General features: G+C 42.6%; 1 protein-coding gene across 1 annotated transcript in view; it reads right to left on the bottom strand.

Annotated features, from left to right (window-relative positions):
- LATS2 (large tumor suppressor kinase 2) overlaps nucleotides 1-15,424 on the bottom strand; it is a 44,470-nt gene extending 29,046 nt beyond the window's left edge. The window contains exon 1 of the mRNA XM_075715387.1: nucleotides 15,086-15,424. Coding sequence (XP_075571502.1) covers nucleotides 15,086-15,424 — 339 coding nt within the window. The remainder of the gene's footprint in view (nucleotides 1-15,085) is intronic.
- Nucleotides 15,425-21,992: the final 6,568 nt, after the last annotated feature.

Below are 21,992 nucleotides of genomic sequence, written 5' to 3'. Positions count from 1 at the left end.
TTTACCCACGTTTTCAATACAACCACAAGCTCTCCTCTTGAAGAGCATTAAGTAAGCAGACAGTAAGAATGACAGAGATGTCTATGCGAACAATAAAAACACTAAATATCATTATCCTTTTATCTTCTCTGTGCTGCAACCTTCCTACATCCTTACCCTGGGAACATCAGTTCAGATTGTAATGTCTTCTGGGTAGAGACCTCATTTTTTGCAATGATGTTGCACCACACAGCTTTACTGCAATGCCAATATAACAGTGGCTTTGTGTTTGATTATCACTGTAACAGAGCAATGCAAATGTGAAACCCAAGGTGAACAGTAAAACTCTTGTTAGCAGTTTACACTGGTAACACGATCCATACCACACCAAGCTTTTCCCAGTTTCTAACACACAGGTCATAGACCAAAGATCCTGTTCTGCCAGGAAAGGTACTGTCATGTTTTCTTATAATGTCATTACAAATGCTTGGAAAACTCTGTGGACACCATCATCACAATTTAGAGAAGAAAGGAGGAAAATACCAGGTATGCTTCAAATTATAGGAATATCTTAACTAGTTATTAATTATCACATATAGCTGGGTTTAACTGTCCACGTAATCTGAAATCCAAGCTACCGATATTAAATGGATTTGAACAGATTTCCATTTAAGGCCAAAACGTGTGCCAAAACCTAAGTCTAAGTAAATGGACTTAGCATGTCGGTGTACTGGTAGAACAGGAGGACTCTTTTACTGCTCAAAATAAGCAGCAAAGCTCTGGCCTAATGAAATCAATAGGAATTTTACTGCTGATTTCAGTGAGGACAGAATTTCAGCCCAAGAATCTTCATCTTCCAGCATGGTGGGGCTGGGGATATGGTCCCAGTCTAGAGATATGCACGGTTGATCTGCAATCCCAAACACGCTGTTCTTCCGAATTTTCTCATCTCTACTACGTTCTGCATAGCAGTGCTCAGAGAACAGAGCCAAGCTCTACCAGAAACTCAAGATTGTGCAGACTCTTCACATTTTGTCTTCTGACTCAAGCATCCAAGGGACCCTCTGTTGTTGCAGGTGGGGTCTGAGGAAGGCGAACACCGTTACTCAGTAGCTGATGAAATGAAAAGGCCTCCCCACCCCCCCAGCACTTCCTGCAACGCTCCATACACTAAAGTCATATACCACTACAAGCTGGATCACAGCTCAGTGCATTCCACTGCACTTTGTCACGCTTCCCTGACCGATACTATGCCAAAAATGACTAGCTTTAACAGTTCTCTGGTGAATAAAAGAGCTTTTGCAACTCTGAAGCAGAGCTGAGTTTTTAATTCATGTTAAATCTGCTTTTCTGTTCTGAAGGAACATTTTTAATGCTGCCTTTAACTCCCCTTCTGTGCTTTTTTCTTACTTCTGTAGTGACTTTTGTGAAGATAAAGGGAAAATCCAACCTGACTAGTTTTTAAAAGCCTTAAAGAGACCTCTAAAACATGCCTGAAGGAAGTAAAAATATGAACTAGCAAAATATGAAAATGAACATCATGTTCATATAAATCTAGAAATACATGGCAATGAGCCAGAAGATTCACAAGACAGCTACCACAGAGAACAAAATCCAAAGTACAGCTGGACTATCTAAACAAGCATAGAGCAACATTATCCAAGATTTACACATTTAATGTTTATTTACTCAGTACCCAACTGAGCACAACCTTGTGGAATAATACAGACTGCTCCTGCAAACATCCCTTCTACTCAGATACTCTTGAGCACTTACAGACTATGCCCTAAGAAATTATTTCCTTTGTAATCTCGTATTCAAAACCCATGCCTACAATTACCAGAAGAACATGATTATGAGAAAACTGTAAAACTAACGTAGGTACTTAACAGAGTAAAGTGCTCGTTATGTCAATGCTTGGCTCCCTCCTGCAGCAGAAGAATACCAGCATGTTACATGCGCACCCAAAAAAGGATCCCACTTCTCTCCAAGCCAGTTAGCTTTGCTCAGCACATCAAGAACTGTTGCTGGTTCCATCCCATTTTTGGAACAGAGGGTTTCACTATCCAACCCCATCTCCAGGCTGACCTGGAAATATGCCTGCCCCAATTGCTATTCGCGTATGGAAATAATAAAGCTATTTTTACATGAAAAGTAAATCCTTTATTTTCCCAAAAGCAAGAACAGCCATTGCAACTAGCATAGAAGCTAGGCATTTAGAATAGAAGAGGGTGTTACCTACAAGTACAAAATGCAATTAAGCTTTGTGAGCAGAGCATGTGGGCGGGATGAGGGGTTAAGCATGACTTTAAGACAGCAAGCACACAAAAAACACTGAAAAGAGGGAAGAGGGGAGAAGGAAAGCAAGGCAGCCTGGAGCTTTTAAATTCAATAGGCTGGGAAGATGGGGAAGACGCCTCTCCTCCTCTGCAGTGCCTGCCAGCTACAGCAAGCAGCAGTCACTCACTGTTGGGGGGCGCTGGTGGGAACCCCACGCTGCTTTCCCTGGTGTGCAGGGAGCAGCTCTGGCTCAGGCTGCGGTTTCTTCCACACTGCAGAGCTGAAGAAAAGGACTTTCCTAATACCCAAGTGCAAGCCCTCACTGAACACGCACTGGCTTCGGTCATGCAGGCAGCCTGGGGGCTGAGAGACCAAAACAGCACTTCAGTGTGCATGATTAGGATTTTCATCCTGAAAAACTACATCCAATTCTCAAGGCAGATACTTCATTAGCACTAATGCTCCTCCAGTTAAACCAACCAGTTTGCTACTAAAGGCTGAACTCAGCACTACCAGCTCTGTGACCTGATCGCCCTCCTCCCCAAGCAAATGCCAAACATCATCCTCTTGTACTCACACATCCAGTTCCTGCTTTTTAGCACGGGTTTCATCCTTGTTATGCTTCCCGGTTGCCCTCATGATTGTCAGTTATCACTTTCCTGTCAGAGTTTAAACCTCAGCAGTAATACTTCCTCTATCCATTAGCTGCCATGATCTGAGAGTCAAAAAAAACCCCACCAACCAAAAAACAGGGGAGGGGGAAGTAAAAATTAGTTCCATTGAGCCTCTTCCCAGACTGGGAAACCACAAAACTACTATGTGAAAGTGGCAAAACAAACCAGATCTGTGGTCTAGTGGCAGGGTTTTCCCCAAATTCATGGACTCAAAACTTTGTGTGCAAGGAGGGTTGATGGTGTCCTGCTAGTTTGACTGGGGGTTTTGTCTAGCGCTGGGCAACGGTCCTATTTCAAGGCAATGGGAGAGGAGAACAGAAGGCAGTTTTATGCATATCTGAAAGTAAGATAACTGGCCTCCCCTACATGCTGTGTTAATGCTATGGCTGCTGCTGTTTGGCCCATGTAGAGCAGGGTGATGACCTAGTTCAAACTCCAGTAGACAGTGGAGAGCTTGGGAGCACAAACCCTCCTCCACAAGGCAAGAGGAAGAAAATGGCTCTTTGCAAAAAACCAAGGAATCCTCTCAAACACGTAGTGCTGCTATTTGCCTGAAATAGCGTTCCTGGAGATGCTTAACACATAGCAGGACGTTCTGACCTTCCCAGGAATCTGGGAGAAGGCAGCTCTACCTCCAACACTGGAGCTCTGCTGCAGACCGCCAACTGCAGCTCAGACTCTCCTCTGCCTCCTGAGCAGAGGTGTTCCAGGCTCAGGAGGCAACAGCTTCTCCCTGGCAGTAAATCTGAGCACCCATTTCTGCGTTAACTGTAGAAGAGGGCCTGCAACAGCAAGTTCTCAACCTCCAGCAGTTTCTAATGCTTACGAACCACAGGGAAGTTCCTGGAAAAGTGGAACTGGTTTGTTACAGAAGGTTTTACAGCACCAAAGCAGTACTGAAAAATACTTCTTCTAGGTTACTTTCATGTGGCTAAAAGCCCTGAAGGTTCATCTCAGTAAACAGAGAGATGGGGGGTGGGGGCAGGCACGCCAACGTAAATGAACATTCTTGTGGCTTGCTTTTGAATTTGCTGGCACTTCCCAGTGAGGTCCTGCTTTTGTAGTACAGGGAGCTGGCTCGCCATGTGTCCTGGCAGAGACTGATGACTTTTGCCCGCTTGTAAACTCCTTCTAGGCTCTAGGTCTTTGATTTGCGCTGTTGAACACTGCACCAATGTCTTCTCTCCACCGTTTGCACAACTGCAACACCACACGTGTTTTACAGGTTCTTCATAACACACCTTAAAGAAAGCACTCAATGAACTTAGTGCTTGCATTAGGGAACATAATAAAAAGGTTTTCAGAATGGGAAGGATGGCAAAGGTGCAAGAAGTGATCACAGGAAGGAGGTGGAAGTGAGTTTCCAGCATAGAAACTGCTGGAGCACTTGACAGAAAAGAGGAATTCCACCCTGCTCCAGCACACAGACAGCTGGTCACTACCAAGTCTGGGCAGCACACATTATGCAGGCAATCAGGGGATCATCTAAAAGCACAATCAAGATACTGGGCTGGACAATCAGAAAAAAACAGGCTCTAGCAAGGCAGAATACACGTCTCTGGAGAAAATTATTCGGCCCTTGTCCGGAGCCAGGACAAAAAGAGCCCAATATGGAGTGGATTTGTCTTGATTCAAAGAGCTCTGTCATATGGCTGCAACTTTTTATATTTTTAATTGGGACAGCCAGAGACTTTTTCTGGTTTTGTAAACCAGGATACCCTGCGCATCACAGTATTTCCAAGGTTCCAATTACATTGATTAAAATAGATTTTATGCACTTTTATCAGGCTGACATCTGGCAGGAAGGTGGAATGAACACAGTGACTGTGGCAAAGCTGGAAGAAAAGTACAAATGGGACAGGTGGCTAGTTTAAGCACAGACTACGGAGTCCTGATATTGAATGGAAGAACTGATGCAGAAATGAAAATATATGGGGCATGCTGTCAAAGTCACATTACAGTTGCATCTATAATTCTTCAGGATGTCACATGAAATAAAAAAAATAAGGTTGACATCTATAGAAGAGTTCTTTCTTAATAGTTTGCAATTATTAAAAAAAATTTAATTAATTTAGGGTATTCAGAGGCACATGGAGAAAAGCATGTAGGAGGTGTTGAATATTAGTCATCCAAACTAATGGAGCAGAAAAAACAGTGCAATATGACCACAGGTAGAGGAAGGTATAGACTTGAATAGCCTTGAAGTTAGAACAAAACAAACAGGGAGAGAAGGAAGCTGCAGAGCAGCAACAGTATCTCCAAGTCTGTGTTGACATTTTCTTCTGTTTTGAAATAACCCACATCCAACAGACTCATAAATGGTGGATAAAATCCAAACCTAACCATATAAAGACTTATACAGGAGTAATTTTATGCTGCTAGTTGTCCTACTGAAACCAATCCCTTTGAAGGGCAAGAACTTAACTATATTACCACCTAGTAACAGCAGTCTTCCTTCTAGCATTTTATGTACGTAAGGAGTAATACACTGCATCTTCACATGTGTCGGCTGAAATGAGTAATTTACAAATCATGCATTAGAGTAACAAAGGATATAGAAAACAGTTGCAAAACGCTTGGTCATTCAAGCAATCTATTATTTAAATCTCAACATTTTCCCATTTACATTGCGTTTATATTTCTCTAAGTGTGTAGAAGACAACATGTGTCACGGTAACAGTTTCATATATGCACACATAGACTGATAACAATTAAAGACAAATCAGCACAGAGCACAGTTATTTTCACAGGCTGTCCCTGCCATCCTGCCATAGCTGTTACCTGATTCACAAAGTTACAGGTACAGAGTGTTCTTTGGCTTCAGCCTTCTGAAAATTAACTGACCTAGAAATATATATTTTTTTTTTAAAAGTATTTTCGTATCCTCTCCTGTTCTCTTCATTCTTCGCCTCCCTGGGGAAATATTTTTAATTGCTTGTATTCAGTTAAAGCAAAGAGCACAAGTTTCTCATCAGGAAAAATCCATCTCTTGCACTGCAGGGAAGCAGAACACAGCCTCAAACATTAGAATCTTGTTTACTTAGACTGAAAAAGAAATCTTCAGTGCAGTACCAAATCCTATGGATTAAGTTCTTCGCAAACAGTTGGTAACATGCAAACACTGCAGTCGTCATAATGCATATATGCACATGTGCATCTCTTGGGTGAAACCTAATTTCTACATGTCAATTTGTGTACAGGAAGTTTCTCATAAACTGTGAGTGACAATCCAGATGGCAGGACAAGACCATTAGAACAAAACCAGTTTTTCTATGCTGCAACCATAGTTGGGTGACCCCATTAAGATCAGAGCTGACAGAACCGCCTTAGCAGAAGCCACATGGTATCAGGGAATACACATCGGCTACCAAGTAACATGAAGTCAAAAATATTCCAGCAGCAACAGTATTTTGGGTGACCAGCAGCAGATGTGTAGAGCAGGCAGACACCAAGAGGTTGACTGGTTGACTCTCACCAGGCTTTTATTTAAGCATCTTCTGAAGATGGGAAATTGGGATCCCTCTCAAGCATGGACGATACAAGCCTGCTGCTGCTATGGTAGGATAACACCAAAGACCACAATGCCACAGCAATTTCAGCCTCTATTTTGGTAATCAGAGGCGTTTTTAAATTTAATTTTATTTTTTTCAAAAAAGCTAGGGAATGATGAAAACCTAGAAAGAAGGACCAGCATTTTCCACTCTAAGTCTCAACTCCAAGCAACATAAAAATGCCAGAAAAAAAGCCACACACACACAATTACATTATGAACAGAAGCAGAAAGAGTGAAAAAAGTCACATGTATTTCACATGCTGCACACGACTTATGTAAGGATAAGGCCCAAATTAACACAAACATCTGTAGCTTTAAGCGAACAGATAGGGTGTCTGTCCCTCCTAGAATTTACTAGTGTGAACTGTGCTTGTTCCAGCAGTACTTGATTGTAAAACATCTACTCTAGTGCAGCTATATCCATAGTGAGGCAGCTTGCAATCCAGCCAGAATTCTTTCCTAAGTCAAATAAAGGAAAACCTGGGCCTGCCCAGCTGTTCATTAAGAGAGATATTAAAAAAAACCCCAAACCACAATGGTGGGGAATTAATGGGCATACCCAACAAATGAGAAAAAATGCAGCTGCCATCACCAAGAAGACTCAATTTGAAGGTCTCTCATGTCTCTCCTTGCCTATTTTAGGTAGCATTGCATACGTGTGTTTGCAAGTCAGAGACAGCCAGTATTCAAGGAACAAAGAATATACGTACTGGAGCCTGATTTACGGTAGGTTGGGGGGGATACATGGACAACACACATGGGACATGGACATTATATAGGAGTCACCACCACCACAAGCAGCTGCTGAGCAGGATTTGAACATTGTGCCCAAGGGAGCATCAACAAGCTGTGGCCCGCTCGAGTGACATGATCAACCTCACAACCAAAAAGCACTTCTGCTGTGTTTTGTAGCACATAACCATTCACCTTCAGAGCAACAGCGGTGTAATCCTCAGTCCCTACCTCCTGGGCATCACCATGCTGGTCACTGTTTCTCCTTCCAGCAGTGGTCTGGGAAGAATTCAGTCAGCTTCTTGAATATTTCCAGAAAGCAGACACACAGTTGTAATACTACCATGCTTTCAGGAAATGCAGTCACAGTAACTTCATTCTGTCCTTGGGCAAATATGACAATATCTGGCAATGATATTTTATAAATAAAATGGAAGAAAAAATAGTTTAGTTCCCTTCAGTTTATCAGATTATATTATGTAACTGAATGCCTGGCTATACTCTTGTAATTTAAATTACTATAAGCTCATGTACCTGGTGACCGTATTTCTACACAGGGTACAGATGAAATTCCCCATTTTTTTTTTCTTCCTGTTAACTCAGCTTCAGTTCTGCTGATCAACTAATTTCAAAATGTCTGCAAAATGATTTTTCCTGCGGGTACAGCACAAAAAAAAAAAAAAAAAAAAAAAAAAAAAAGAGGAAAAAGGACTGCCATTGTAAGTTACTCTGTATATTCAGCCATGCTTTAGGAAAAAAAAAAAAAAGAAAAAGAAAACATTAAAAAAAAAATCACTCCACACAAATATGGCACATACATGTATATATATGAGAAGCAGTCATGGACTTTTATTTGCATTCTACCGATATTCAATTAGCAGCTTTAATATAAGCTTTTATTTAGTTTAGCAACTATCAGAAAAGCATTCCTAGGTTGAATTAAATGAGTTCCAAATGCACATCTTGGATTACCTCTAAGGACTGTAGTATGCAAAAGCCTTGAATCCAGTCCTTCTACTGAAACCTCTCTAAGTTTAAAAGCATCATTCAATTTTTTTGAGGGGAAAAAAAAAAAAACAAAACCAACCACAAACACAACCAAAAAAATACACACACAGACACACACCCCCCCCCCCCAATGCAGAGATGCTATTTTTCAGTCTCAGCATAAAATCACCTTGGTTCCTCTCAGATACAAACTGAAAAGAACAGTGGAGATTTAGGCTGAGAACAACAAAAAAATGCCAAAGGAACAGTTACACCCTACTACTATTGTGATATCAACTTCCTGTTATAATAATGGCAATCTTTACTTTTGGTCACAAGGACTTTTCTTATTCAGAGACTGAAGTTAATGGTTATGCAGAATTTTTAGCGACTGTGATGAAGGAAGCCATTTCCTTTTTTATTTAAAAAAAAAAACCAAACCATAGCTCAACCTTCTCCTGGCAGTTAAATTTTAATAAATACAATTCAAGTAGCCAATGCAAGTTAATCGTGCACCCTGTTACAGCAATATATAATTTTAGACTTTTATATTAACTTCCGAGCTTCTAGAATTATTATCTCACATGAGGAATAGGGAAGCGGTAGTTTAACGTAACTCAAGATTCACACTTATCTGCAGTTGAAGTCTGGCATCTGATTCCTGTTCTGTCATTTGAAACGTAATCCTACTACCAAGTTCCAATTTATTCTATAGTTTGCCAAAGAAGAAAGCAAACTAACAAGAATAAAGGGCAGAGTTTAAAACATGCTGCAGTCTTTTTCAGTGCCGTATTACGGCCCAGCTGCCAAGAAGCCACATCTTGTCATGTGAAGCAGCACATGCAATCCCCTACTACTGCCAAGGAGTATTTCCACCACCACGAAAATGCAAGGGAGAAGACAAATTATTTTTCTCCCTTCTGCAGGACAAGAGCATACTCTAAGACACACTCACACAGAACAAAGGCAAGAGCACCTTCCCAAATATATTGCAGGAACTGTGTCACAACACAGAGGATTTAAGTGTATTCACTAAGACAGTGTCACGAATAAGTGACAGCAAGATAGGAAGACTAGAGACAAGAGAAATGGGACAGAAGAGAGAGGTGTCGGCAGGTATCAGCTCAAGAGCAATCCTCACCTCTTGCTTCCAGCCCCTGGAAAGCTATGGCTGACTATTCTGAAGCAGCTAAAAACCAAAATGACTTAAGTGACTAACTTCAGATGTTTTGGTGGGAAAACACATTCCCCTACATGCTTTGATGGAAGAAGACTGGATGATACTGGAAACTTCTCAGAAATGAGAAAGAGGTTGAAACCAAAAAGGGAGGTTAGAAAGAAAAAGTATAGAAAAAGGTTATGAAACAAGCTTTGAATGCATCTAGCAAAGAGAAGACAGAGTGAACAACTTACCTTCAAATGAGGGAGGCAAACGAACACACAAGAGACTGTTGACCTGAATTATCAAATCTACTTCAGTTGCTAAAATAAAATCCTTCTGCATTCAGCAGTGAATGCCCTCATTTGAAGGCCTCTTTTTTTTCTCCTTGTAACCCAAGAATACTTATTTTCTCCTGACCTGCAAGATAGCTCGTAATGACTCTTGCCACCTTTAACATACATCCCACAGAATAACCTAGGCAATCTTGTAACAGCTCATTGTTCAGTCATTTCTCATTAACAAAACAACCTGGACCCAAACCACCCAGAAGATGACTAAGACATTCATCCCGGAGGTTTTGGTAAATAGCTGGGCAAGCAGAACTCTTAACACAGGTGAAGTTTACCCAAGCAGAAGACAAAATTCTGTTACAGGACAGGCCAATGTTATGAAATTAACCCCCCCGTCCCCGTTTGCTCAGGGCTATTTCAAAATTTGCTGCCCTTCACCTTTAAGTCTTTTTAGACTTGTCCTCTTAACAAATACATCACAACAGGTATTTTACTACAAGCAAAGCTCCAGCCATGCATTGTCCGTTACCAAAACAAAACTTTGCTTTGTATCTGCTTCCTCTCATCGCTCCAACAATAGGATGAAAAGTCATACTGCTCAGTAACACACTGCTACATGGCACGTGGATTGTATGTGAACAAGCATGACCTAAACTCCTATATAGAAAAGAAAAAACCAAATACTAATTCCACATGCAAAACATGAAAATAACTTTCTGCCCAAGCTCTATTTGGCGTAGGAGAATTTCCCTCACTTAAAGAAGTGCAAATATTTGTTCAAATTGAGATAAGTACTGTATTCTCCATTCGCAAAGCTTCCCAAAATCAAGCGGTAGTTCCCAAATCAGGGTAGAATCTTTGCCAAATGGGTTAAATAAAAAGGATGTAATCCCTGATGAAGAGATCAAAAGTATCCTGGAATGCAAGAAGAAGAATTAAAAAAAACCCAAACCTCAAACCACCCCACTTCTACAGAGTGAATTCCATGAACTCAGTGTAACACAGATGACAAGATGGTCAGCTTGATATTCTTAGACACATTACAGTACCCGCAAACACCATTCCAGTTCCTTGAAAGACACTATAATTAGTGTTCAAAGGACAAATCTTCCCCATCGGAATGTTCTGATATTGGCACAGGTGGGGCATACATGTTTTATTACAGAGATATTTATAAAGGTCTCTGGAAAAAATGAAGCATAAGGACTTCCCCACTTCATATATTCACAGAGTTATTCACTGTATAGTACACGATGCATGTTACTGGAGGTACACAGCCTGTAAAAAATCCTAACCCATCATTTTTTCTTAAAAAACAGCTGCCCAAACAAACTATGTCTAGAAAACTTCACCCAGAAAAGGCACCCTTGCTCAAAGAAAAGAAGCTTGCTTGCAGGGCGGGGGGGGGAGGAAGAAGTGACAAGTGCGTAACGTTCCACAGTTCATGTAGAACTGCTGCAGCCCACTCTACATTACAATGTCAGTGGCTGTTTATGCTCTAAGGAAGTACAGTAAGTACAGTACAGCCCATTCAGGTTGCTGGAATGTCACTGATCATATGCTCAATTGCATCTATTCATTAGAAAAATTCAATCCACAACAGCAGCTGCATTTACCACCACACCCCAAACGCCATCCAGTTGCCCCAGGTAATTCCAGCGGTTTACCAGCCTGCAGGACAGACGCCCCAAGCTCTTGTCCTTCTGCAGTGACTGCAAGTTACACTTCCAGGCCCAAGGAATTTTATTTACTAAAGAACAGTATATTAGCAGTGCTTTTGGCTTCAAGCTTTTGCAGCAAAAAAGGTCTGGCCTTTTGCAGTCATGTTCTACAAGTTTCAAAACAATTTATGCTGCACTAATTATTTTTGATTGAAACTTGCTAAATAATTACTGTGGAAAAGATGACTTAAACAACAGACAAGTTGCTCCATTTGTCTGAGAAGAACTATGACTAATTATGTGTGTAATTTTGTCTTGTATCTCTTAAAAAAAAAAGTGTGTAATCCTGGCTTCTTTCAGGTCAACAGCAAGGTCCCCATTAAGTTTTGGGGGCCAGATTTCACTACAAAATCTTAACCTACACAACAGCTAAAACGAAATCTTTGTGAAAGAACATGGGTTATTTAAAAGGACACTGGCAACTTCCTAATCAATTTAAAAAAAAAAGTTTTCACATGTAACACCTATGACGACATAACTGAAAGACACAAGAATTTTGTATTTACTTCATGAATTACACTGCATTTTATATACTTGTTAAGTTCACCAACCAGCTTATAACCAATTTCCTGTCTGTATGGATCTTTCATAGAGCAAGAATAAAGTAATAAGATGTTATGATGTTTCCTTTTTATTTAATGAAATCAATTTCAACTTCACATTAATACTTAGAGTCACTTAGGCAGAACAGGGAGCTACAAACCCTACCTTTATGTTACCTATGGAGCTACAAACCCTACCTTTATGTTACCTATAGGCAACATCTCTTGTAGCATATAAAATGGTTGTTGATAAAATCTAACCATGCTACAGATATGCTAGACAAGTGGAACTAATAAGAGTAATAAATAGAAGTATCCTTTCCCCAGCCTCTAAAATTTATATTCCTTCTTTCTTAATTGTCACTGCTCCCCTTCACCTTTCCAAAAATCCTTATTGTGGCCCAATTAACAGACTGAAGAAGAATCCAAATCCTTGCATGGTGTCCACCAGAACAGATTACTCAAAAGGTTAGGATTATTTTCCAGTGTTCCATCTAGAACACCAAAAAGCATCAGCCCAAATCCAACATGAAAATGGAGTTCGTGTAAGATCAAACTGAATAATGTTATAGCCATCTATTCATTCTTCACATCCTGGAATGCCCATGATTAGAGCTTCTTATGATAAGTAGCCAAATTCAGAAGACTTGCAGCCGTTAAACAGCTGATTAGTGTACCATGAAGCAGGATCAGGAGGTGTAAGATCTTGTATTCTGCAGGCTTGCTGTAAGGGAAGGCTCAAGTAGACCATTAGCTATTCATGGACTGAAATCCTTAACCTCTAAATGTTCACTCCTGGCATTTGAGATGGGGGAGGGTGGGCTTCAATGCCCATTTACCAGCCTCAGGCTAGCACTGGGTCCAGAGGCAAATGAAAGCATCCCCAAAGAAACTGAAGCTGACTTCACTTCTCTGTTAAACCAGAGATCCGTTAGCTGCCTACAGGACTACAGAAGATGTCCATGAGGTAAGCATTTAAAGGCTTTGATTCACAAGCAGGGACAGGGTAGCTTGGGATGGCCGATTCATGCTCTGAAACAGTTCAGCGTTTGATTCAAAACAGCTCAAGCACCAGGAGGAAAGGAAGAATCTAGAGGTAGTAATCAAGTCTGTCACCCTATACCATACCATCCCCGGGACCAGATACCATTCACACCATCTCAAGAAGCTCCATTCATTCACAACCCTCCAGGAGAGCCAACCTTCGCATGGCCTGGACCCACATTAGGAAACCCAGCATTTTTAGCCACAAGACTCCAGTTTTGGAACCGCTACCTGGACTCTAGCCAAATGTGATCCTGCTTATGCTTAGGTTTGAACACCAAACACACCTAAGGGATAGGCCCAATAATGCTGTCTCCAGGCAACAACTCACAGCTAGGGAGAAAAAGTAAATGTGAGGATGGAAGGATCATGGCCAGTGGCAGGGGGGGTGGAGGGGTGGGGGGTGGTGCAGCCAAATATAAGGAGGTAGCAAAAATCTCCACATCAGAGTCAGAACTGGGCTCATTTTCAGTGTTCTGTAAGAAGCAATACCACTGTATGAATGTTTAAGTCAAAATAGCTAAAGATATTAAAAATTTTACATATATAGTGCATTACACTGCCTTTAATACCAAGAAATTTTAACAGGTGCTCAGGTATTTCTGTTTTATACATTGGCTTAACATTTCTGTGCTGCAGTGTTCTCAAAGTACTTTCCAAGATTTCAGTCCAACAAGCCTGTTCTGTGTGTGAAAGATTTGTCCATGTAACCTACCAAATGTGCATTTCCAATCCAGAATCCAGCTGTGCTCATTTAACCTTGGCTCATATGCACAGGGAGTGTTCTCATCCTAAACAGCTAGGGAAATTTAGAGGGTAGAGTTCTAAAAAACACTGTGTTTTCATGGCATGCTTAAGATCAGAGAAAATCTTTGGTTTCTCCAGCTAAGTGATTCAGTACAGCATCTTGGTTCACTGGACTAGGAAGTGTTTAGTTGTACTGCAGCACTTCTCATTGCATCTGCAGTCTACTCTAGCTCTGATTATCTCACATAGTATGCTACTCTTTGGAATAGAAACATCACTAGTTAATGTCTGTATAGCTCCAGAGAAATGCAGACTGTTTATAATAATGCCTGATGTTAGTTTTGTCATACAGATTCAGAATATGGTCTAGTAAAGCCTCACACTCTGCCGTGAGTGAATGGAGCTTAAGTTTTGAAATCAAGGAAATGCCACTGAAAGCACTTCAGTTTTAAATCTCTCCAATTTATATCAAGGACTATAAACGGAAGTGTTTCAGCTTGTCAACAACTGCCATTCAATCACACGGGAAAAAAGCTGTTTCTACAACAGTCAGAACCTGAACCCAAACCAGCACTTCATCTCTAAAAAGCAAAATTTTGAACTACTCCTGAACAGAGGTGAAAGTCAATACCAGTGCTGGAAGCACATGCAAGATGAATGCACCTCAACACATAAAGACCATGTTCTGCACCAGCTGAATGGTCTCTGAATTAAGAATACATTCTAGCATCAATCTTGGAATGACAAAAGCAAGTATCTCTGTGCCAAGTCCCTTATCTGAGACAGGGCTACTACCTTTTGATCTATCAAGATCAATCAGAAGATCTATCAAGATCTATCAGCAGCAGAGAAGGTGACAAAGAAAAGGTGTGCACCCAGCCACTACTGCTTGCCGAACATCCAGCCAGTCCCACCTGCTTCTGGCAAACAGCAAGTGAGCTTCTTCAAAGACCATATACTGCCTCTATCATTTCTTCCAGTTGCTTCTGACTGAACTGAGCTTAGATGTGCTAGACAAAATTCCACCCTATTACTCATAGCTAAGGCTTGTTCCAGTATTGAGAGGAAAAAATTAGAAAATAAAATAAAATAAGACAAGCTACTCTGTTCAGCCTTATACATCAACTGGAGAAATCCTAAGAGAATCCTAGAGGCCACCATGACTGCCTTTAACATGAATTAACCCCACACTAGGCACATCTCTCAACAGCAAGTCCATCTAGTCTGCTGGTCATATAGCAACATGACTCCAGAAGAATCAGTGCATTTTGTCAACTGACAAGCTTGATAACTTCCATCAAAATCCTTTCCTCAGTCCTGAGCATAAACTCGTTTTGAAGGCAGTAACAATCCGCCCTCCAAACTCATACATACCTGATCGCAACCTGCGTTCACCAGTTCCTGGAGCATCTGCCTATTGACTTCAACAGCTGCTGTAGTGCTCGACTCATTAGCAAAAGGCAGCAAAGAGTATCTAATTTCTCGCAGAGCTTTCTGATACGGTCCAAACTTAGGTGTTTGTCTCATCTGCTGCTGCCTTGCAGCATCCTTCCCTATTAAAATCTTAGGGTCCAGAGAAGTTTCACTGCCTAGTCCAATAGGTAGTCCCTGACCTGAAGATTTGGACGGTTGCTTTAAACCTTCTCGAATCTCTTGTAACCTTTGTCTGCTGTTTCCAGAATATGTCGTAGCAGGAAAAGTCTTTGGCCTCATTGTTAATCCAGTTTTCTCTGAGCATAAATACAGCTTTATTCTTATTTTTTTTTAAATTATTTCGAAAAAGTGTTGCTTGATGGTATCAATTTCTTGTAAACATAATCCTTCAAAGAGATAAGGAAAAGGCAAAATTCTCAAGAAACTTCTGCCAACGTTTTACTTCAGCTCACGATCTTCATGTTTCCTACAGAAAATGAAAATCCTTGGAATCATCATTTTGCAGAATAACAGTGTCTGAAACAAAAGAAAATAGAAAGTACATGCAATTAAGTTGATACTGTAAATGCCTCTGAAGGGACAATTAATCAAGTGAAAGTGAATCAGTTTAACCTATTAAGCTGTCACAGTTGGATTCCCTTTAATGATTTTCACTTTATCTGTTTTCAAGAACAGGATTCCAAAAGGCTTTCTCAACATAATCAATAAATAATCCATTTTTCTTTAAAGTTTCATTTTCAAAATAAATGAAGATAAAACCCTTAAAAACTACAGCGTTTAAGAATTTTACAGTACCCAACTGCAGCAAGTTTCCCACCCAATTGCATAACCAAATCCTGGACAAGCCTATCCTATTTCATAATTAGGGAAGAGTATGCTCATGAAATGTTTTTCCCCCCACTTTTAATTTTGTTTGTTTTACACTAGCTGAGCTCAGTTTCAGAAGTTTATGAAAAAGATTTATAATGGAAATATTGATGACTCTAACCATAGCAACTTCTACTATTTCAATAACAAAGTGAGTAACAGAAAGACAAGATATTTTGCCTTTCCACATGAATACCTTAGCAAAGCCTGAAGGTAAGAATTCTCCCCAGAACTGGAAGAAGGAAAGGGGAAAAAAAAAAGGGGGGGGGCGGGGTATATGATATTTCATTAGCTGTCCCTTATAGGGAAGAAAGGGAAAAGAGGGGTAGATGGAGCTACTCAGTAACAGCAGAAGAGGCAGAACCAGCTCAGTTAGCATCCCAACAGAGAAAAAATGAAAGACTTTGAGACACCTTTATGCACCTCTTCTGACGTGCAGCAGAGAACAACTATGCAGCACAGCTGAGCTACTGTGCAACTTGCGATCTCCATGCAGCATGAAGTTACAAGAAGAATCCTATCTTAACTAAGTCTTCGTGGCATCACCATAATAGAAACATTAAATAATGGTGCATTCGCAAGAGGATTAAAAAGATAGCTTAATCAAAAATATCACCTCGCTGTTGATGCTGCTTATGCAAGTTTGCTTCTGCTGCTGCTATTGGCACTTGCAAAGTGGCTCCTCAATGGTGCTCAACCCACTTTGTTGGGAAGGTTAGAATTTTGTTCAGTTGTTTTCAAATCACAAACACAGAAGATGGTAACACACTGTATGTTCCTCTTGGTCACGCAGAAGTCAACTGGATTTTTTTTTTTTTTTTTTTTTTTTTTGGAAAAAGGCACTTCGCTTCTGATCATAGCACATTCATCATTGGAAATAGCTTCTCCAGAAAGTATTGCTCTTTATTTTCACATGCTCATACTAAAACTCAACTCATTGCGGCAACTCTTCCTGTGATAGTTATAGTACTTCCCAACAAAACAACCATTTCCATACATTTACCACCACTTCTCACTACCAAGCGAACAGCTTACTATTGTGAATGCCAAGAGAATCTGGAAACATTCACCTCCGAAGCCCATCACCACTTCCTCATTAGTACAGAGTCCACTTCAAGATATCCACTACAACCAAGGACTGAAATGCAACAGGGAAGTCAGACCCCAGACTCTTCTATGATGGTTCACCAGTTTGAAATGCAAGAGCACAGATTAATCACTTGAGATTAATTGGTCTAGATGTTATGTTCTTACAACGCATGCCATATACTCCTCTAATGGAAAATTTCTGTACAGTCTAACATCAGTCCAGATCCACGTCTTTGCTGAAAGGTGGTAGAGCTGCACACTGAAAGCTCTAGGATCAAACTACTTGAGAATACACAGTGAAGGGCATCCATGTCAACCTCTTTTTGCTAAGATTTAAATGCTTGGTTAACTGAAAGACACTGATAACGTATTTGAGGTCTCGAGCTCCTCCACTCAGTACTCTCTAAGGATATCCTGCAACCCTAACTCATACAGGACTAGGAGTGACATAAATGCCCACACGCACATTGGACAGGGCTTATCACTTCTTTGAAGGGAAGTGCTAAAGCTGTTCATCTACATTTTGCTATTTCCACAAACAACAAATCAGCTATTAGTCAATAACAGATCAAGTTTTCTTTGTTCTCGATGAAGACAAAAGCAACTGAAGGATCCCAAGAGCAGAATTTTGTCTACTTTGATAAAACATAGCAAAAAATAATACATAGCCTTGTTAAAAAAAAAAAAAAAAAAGACAATAGCATAGCAGCCTTTTTAGGATTACATCATAACTAGCTAGTGCTTAAGAGATACAGAGCAATTAATTGCTCTATAACTGTCTTTCTTTTCCTGACAGCAGCAGGCACCATATGGCTGGGTTTAGGACTCTGGGCTGTTCTTCCTTTTCAGTCCCTGTGCCAATCCTCAGGCCTGGGACGCGCTGGAAAAGCTTGCAACCCACCCCCCCTGGTTCTTGCAGCAAAGGACTGCTTTCCCACTTCCACACATGCTTCACATAAAGAACTTTTGTGACCTTTAGCCTAAGCTCGAGCCTAATAATGCTAGGTCAAGCCAGCTGGCAACTTCCTCAGCTTACATTTACAATACTGCTAAACCAGAAAGAATCGTTGATCGTTTAGACAGTATGAATGAGAACAGCAACAACAGTAAGTACCGGAGCTAACTGCAAACGTGTTTCATATTTTGCAGAAGGTTCTTTTTTAACTAAATATGTAAGATAAGCCAAGAAATTGGAACGGTAAATATTACAGATGATTTACAAAGAAAGACAAGCTGCCTGCTTTTTAAAATCTTCCTGTGATTTGCATTTTTCGCAAAAAAATAAAGGGTTGTATGCTTTAAAAGATATGCAGTGTGTCTAATTCCGTCTAAGCATTTCTGACTACACATCTGGACTTGGATAACTCCAAATCCTTCTAATCTGCACCTTGCCTACAGCATGAATGCATCAACAGCCTTCCTGCCATCGTAAGAAATTATTGTTCAGAATTATTTTTGAGCTTCAAGCCATTCTGACTAAACAATCCTAAGGTTTATTTTTTCCCAAATGTTTTATGTTCTGCACTAATTAGAAGCTTGTCCATTATCCTGAAGATGTAATAACTCAAATAAACGCAGCATTACTTTAATTGCATCAACTCAGAACAATTTTTTAATAACTGATTGTATTTCTTCATTTGAGAAATACCAATAGCTGCTCTGGCAGCAACCAACCAGCCACGCTGAAATTATATGCTGATGCCTGTCATCCCAGCAGCACCAGCTATTCACTCTCCTGTTTCTTCACTCAGCAACAGGCTGCATGTGCTAGTGGCTCTGTGGAACTGGGACGCAGGCAAGAAACTAACACTCAGCTGTGTTTTGAGAATCAAGTCCCAAACTCCAAGCTGGCGAGCCGTTTCCCCATCTATAACCGTGCAGGCACTGTAGTGAGCTGAACTAGTGATCACTGCAGAACGAAGGAGTAAAGTTGTAAGAAACTGCTACAGCTGCCTTCCCTCTCTCAATTTACAGGTATTGCTTTGGCTTTCTTTGATCACAAATTAATGGAAGCAGGGACCATCCACGGTGTTCTGGAGGTCTAAGATTGTCCGGGGGGAGTGGGGGGGGTGATTCAGTAATTTTGTTGTTATACAAACCATGCTCCCCTTTATAAGTGGGCACACGGTGAAAATAAAAAGAATTGAAGTGAGGATCTTCCCCCAAATCATTCCTCCTCTCCTTCCTCCTGCTAAACAAAACTGTCCAAAAGTAACTCTGTACCTGTGTCCCGCTGCCAACCATAAGCACTGGCCCCATCCAGCGCTGTGGGAAACAGCTCACCTTCCCCATCCACAGCAGACCAGCAGTAATTGACCGCAGAGCCTGGACACTCCAAATAAGCTTTTTTTTGCGTCATTTGCGCGAGTGCCTTTGCCGGAGAAGGGGGTATTTCAACACGCACACCACTCACGAGGCAGGAGAGAGGGTGGCGAAGGGCTGAATTTTGGCAGTGACCTTCAACTGACTGGGAACAGCAGGGCCCCCGCCGCAGCCAGATGGGACCTCGCGGGGTCCGGATGCCCCCGCTCGGCTCCCCCCCGGCCCTCGCCTCCAGAGACACCCCCCACCCCCGGCGGGGTCTGGCCCAGGCTCCTCGCCTCCAACCCCCGTGCCGGCCGGGAGTACCCCCGGGGAACGCGGGCGCCCCAACCCCTTCTCCCCCAGCCCCAAACCTACTCCTTTCGCAGGCAGAAAGCTCCCAAAATAAACTCCGGCCATTTAGCAGCAGCTCCGGCCTGTCGGGGCACCCCGCGGAGCCGGTCCCCGCGGTGGGGGGGGAGCCGGGCTGCCCGGCCTGGGGCAGAGGCCTCAGGCGGGCGGGACCCCCCTCCCCCTCCCGCCAGGGCTGGGCTGTCACACGGGTGTCCGGAAAATGTCGGAGGGTGCGGGCAGGGTGCCCGGGAGCGGGACGCACACACGGGACGCTCGCTCCCGCTTCAAGGACCGACCCGCCTTCGCGCCCCCCTCAACTTCTCCACACGACATTCCCCTCAGGGCACAGCATTTGGGGGGGGGAGGGGGGGGGGGAGCCCGCTCACACCCGGGGTTGAGGGGAAACCGCAGCGCCGCGCCCCCCCCGCCTTCGCTCACCTCCTCGGGGCGCCCAGCGCCGTCGACTCGCCGACCGGGGGGACCGTCAGGGAACGGCTCAACGGCGACGGCGGCGACCCCGACGGCGCGGGCCGATCTCCATCTTTCCCCTTGGCCGTCCCGGGCGCCGAGTGCGGGGCGCAGTCGGGACATTCGCTACATTGTTGGCATTCCATTCGCGTCACGTGACCCGCGGCGCCCGCGTCATTCCACTCCCCCCCTCCCCCCCCCCGCCCCTCCCGCCGCATACCAGCGGGAGGAGGGGCTTCCAGGGCGGGAATGGCCGTTAAGGGTTGTCGCACCCTGAGGGGACCGGAGGGCGGAGGGGAGGCCTCCCCTCCGCCCTCCGGTCCCCTCAGGGTGCCCTTCCCTAGGTTTGCAGGCAACTTTGTGACACTCTTTCCCCTCACAAAAACCACCCCACCTCACAAAGCACCCCCCCCCCCCCCCCCCCCCCCCCCGCTGTGTTTTGGGGAGAGGGGCGGCTGAGGCGATGAGGGAATGGCGCTGCCTCCGCTCCTTGAGGTGAAAAGGGCTGAGGTAGGCGGCTCGGAGGTGCCCGTCCGCTTGCCGGATGCCCCAAACTCATTTTAAGTGTGAGTTTTGTGGTGATAAATCTTTTTTTATTATTATTCCTTCCACGCTGAACTAAACACACATACCAAGTGGCAGGGCTATCAGTGCCTATTTGGGCTTTTTATTTCTGGTTTGCCTTTTTTTTTTTTTTTTTTTGAGGGAGGTTACTTACATTTCATGTATTTTATCGTGTCAAGGGGACTATGAGGTGCCAGAGGAGGGCAGCCAGGGAATTCACATCTGGATCAAAAATGCAGACCCAAGCTGCAAAGGATTTTTGGATGCAAAGCTCGTGTTTGACCTCGTTATGGATGGAGCTGCCTGGATAGGAGCCTGTTTTTCATGAAAGTAGGAATATTTTGATTTTAGAGATCTCTGTTATCTTTAATAAAGACAATTATCAACGAGATACAATCCACACAAATACAGCCATGTTTGGATCTGGGAGGCTGGCTCTGACCCCTCAGCGTGACAGATACGCACACTAGCCGTAACCAGGGATTACTAATACGGAGTAAGAACAATAAGAAAGTAAGCTTTCCTATATATATGTATGTATCTAGAGCATGGAAGAAGCCTGCAGTCCTGAAATCAAACTTAAAAATTCTTGAAATCCTGTTGCAAAGCTGGGAGGTGCTCACTGTAGAGGCACTCTGTTTGGCAGGGAAAACGTCAGTCCTGCAGATGCTTAAGACACATGGTTATCTTTAATCACGCGACTAGTCCCAGTGTCTTCAACAGGACCGAGAGCATGTATAAAGAGAAGTCCATGCATAACTGTCTTTCCAGGATGGGAGCTATATTTACAGCCTTTTCCAAGCCATGGGGACTATTTTTGTGAGTAATATTACTTATGGACAGTCCTATCTAAGGATATTTCTCTGAGCTTATCATAATCCTTTTTTTTTTTTTTTTTAATGCCTTCCATGCAAACTGTCAATAGTGCTTATAAATTATGCTGGTTTGGGAGGAGAAGGGGATGAATGTTAAGTGACTGCCCATAGAGTGCTACATTTCGTGAGAAAAATGCAGCCTGGTGCACAGAAATTGTTTAGCATCTCATATGAGGGCAGCCAGTTACTGTATATAAATTACTGTTGGAATTTCAATAGTGTCATTGATTGGAATATATTGCGGGGGGGGGGGGAGGGGGAACCTCCTACCCTGGGGAGCTAAAGAAACCCATTAGGTTTAGAGCAGATTCCAACATCAGCAGATATTA

Source organism: Pelecanus crispus, chromosome 1, assembly GCF_030463565.1.
Source record: "Pelecanus crispus isolate bPelCri1 chromosome 1, bPelCri1.pri, whole genome shotgun sequence".
NCBI lineage: Eukaryota > Metazoa > Chordata > Aves > Pelecaniformes > Pelecanidae > Pelecanus > Pelecanus crispus.
The sequence above is the reverse complement of the archived record's forward strand: the minus strand, read 5'-3'. Positions and strand labels throughout refer to the sequence as shown.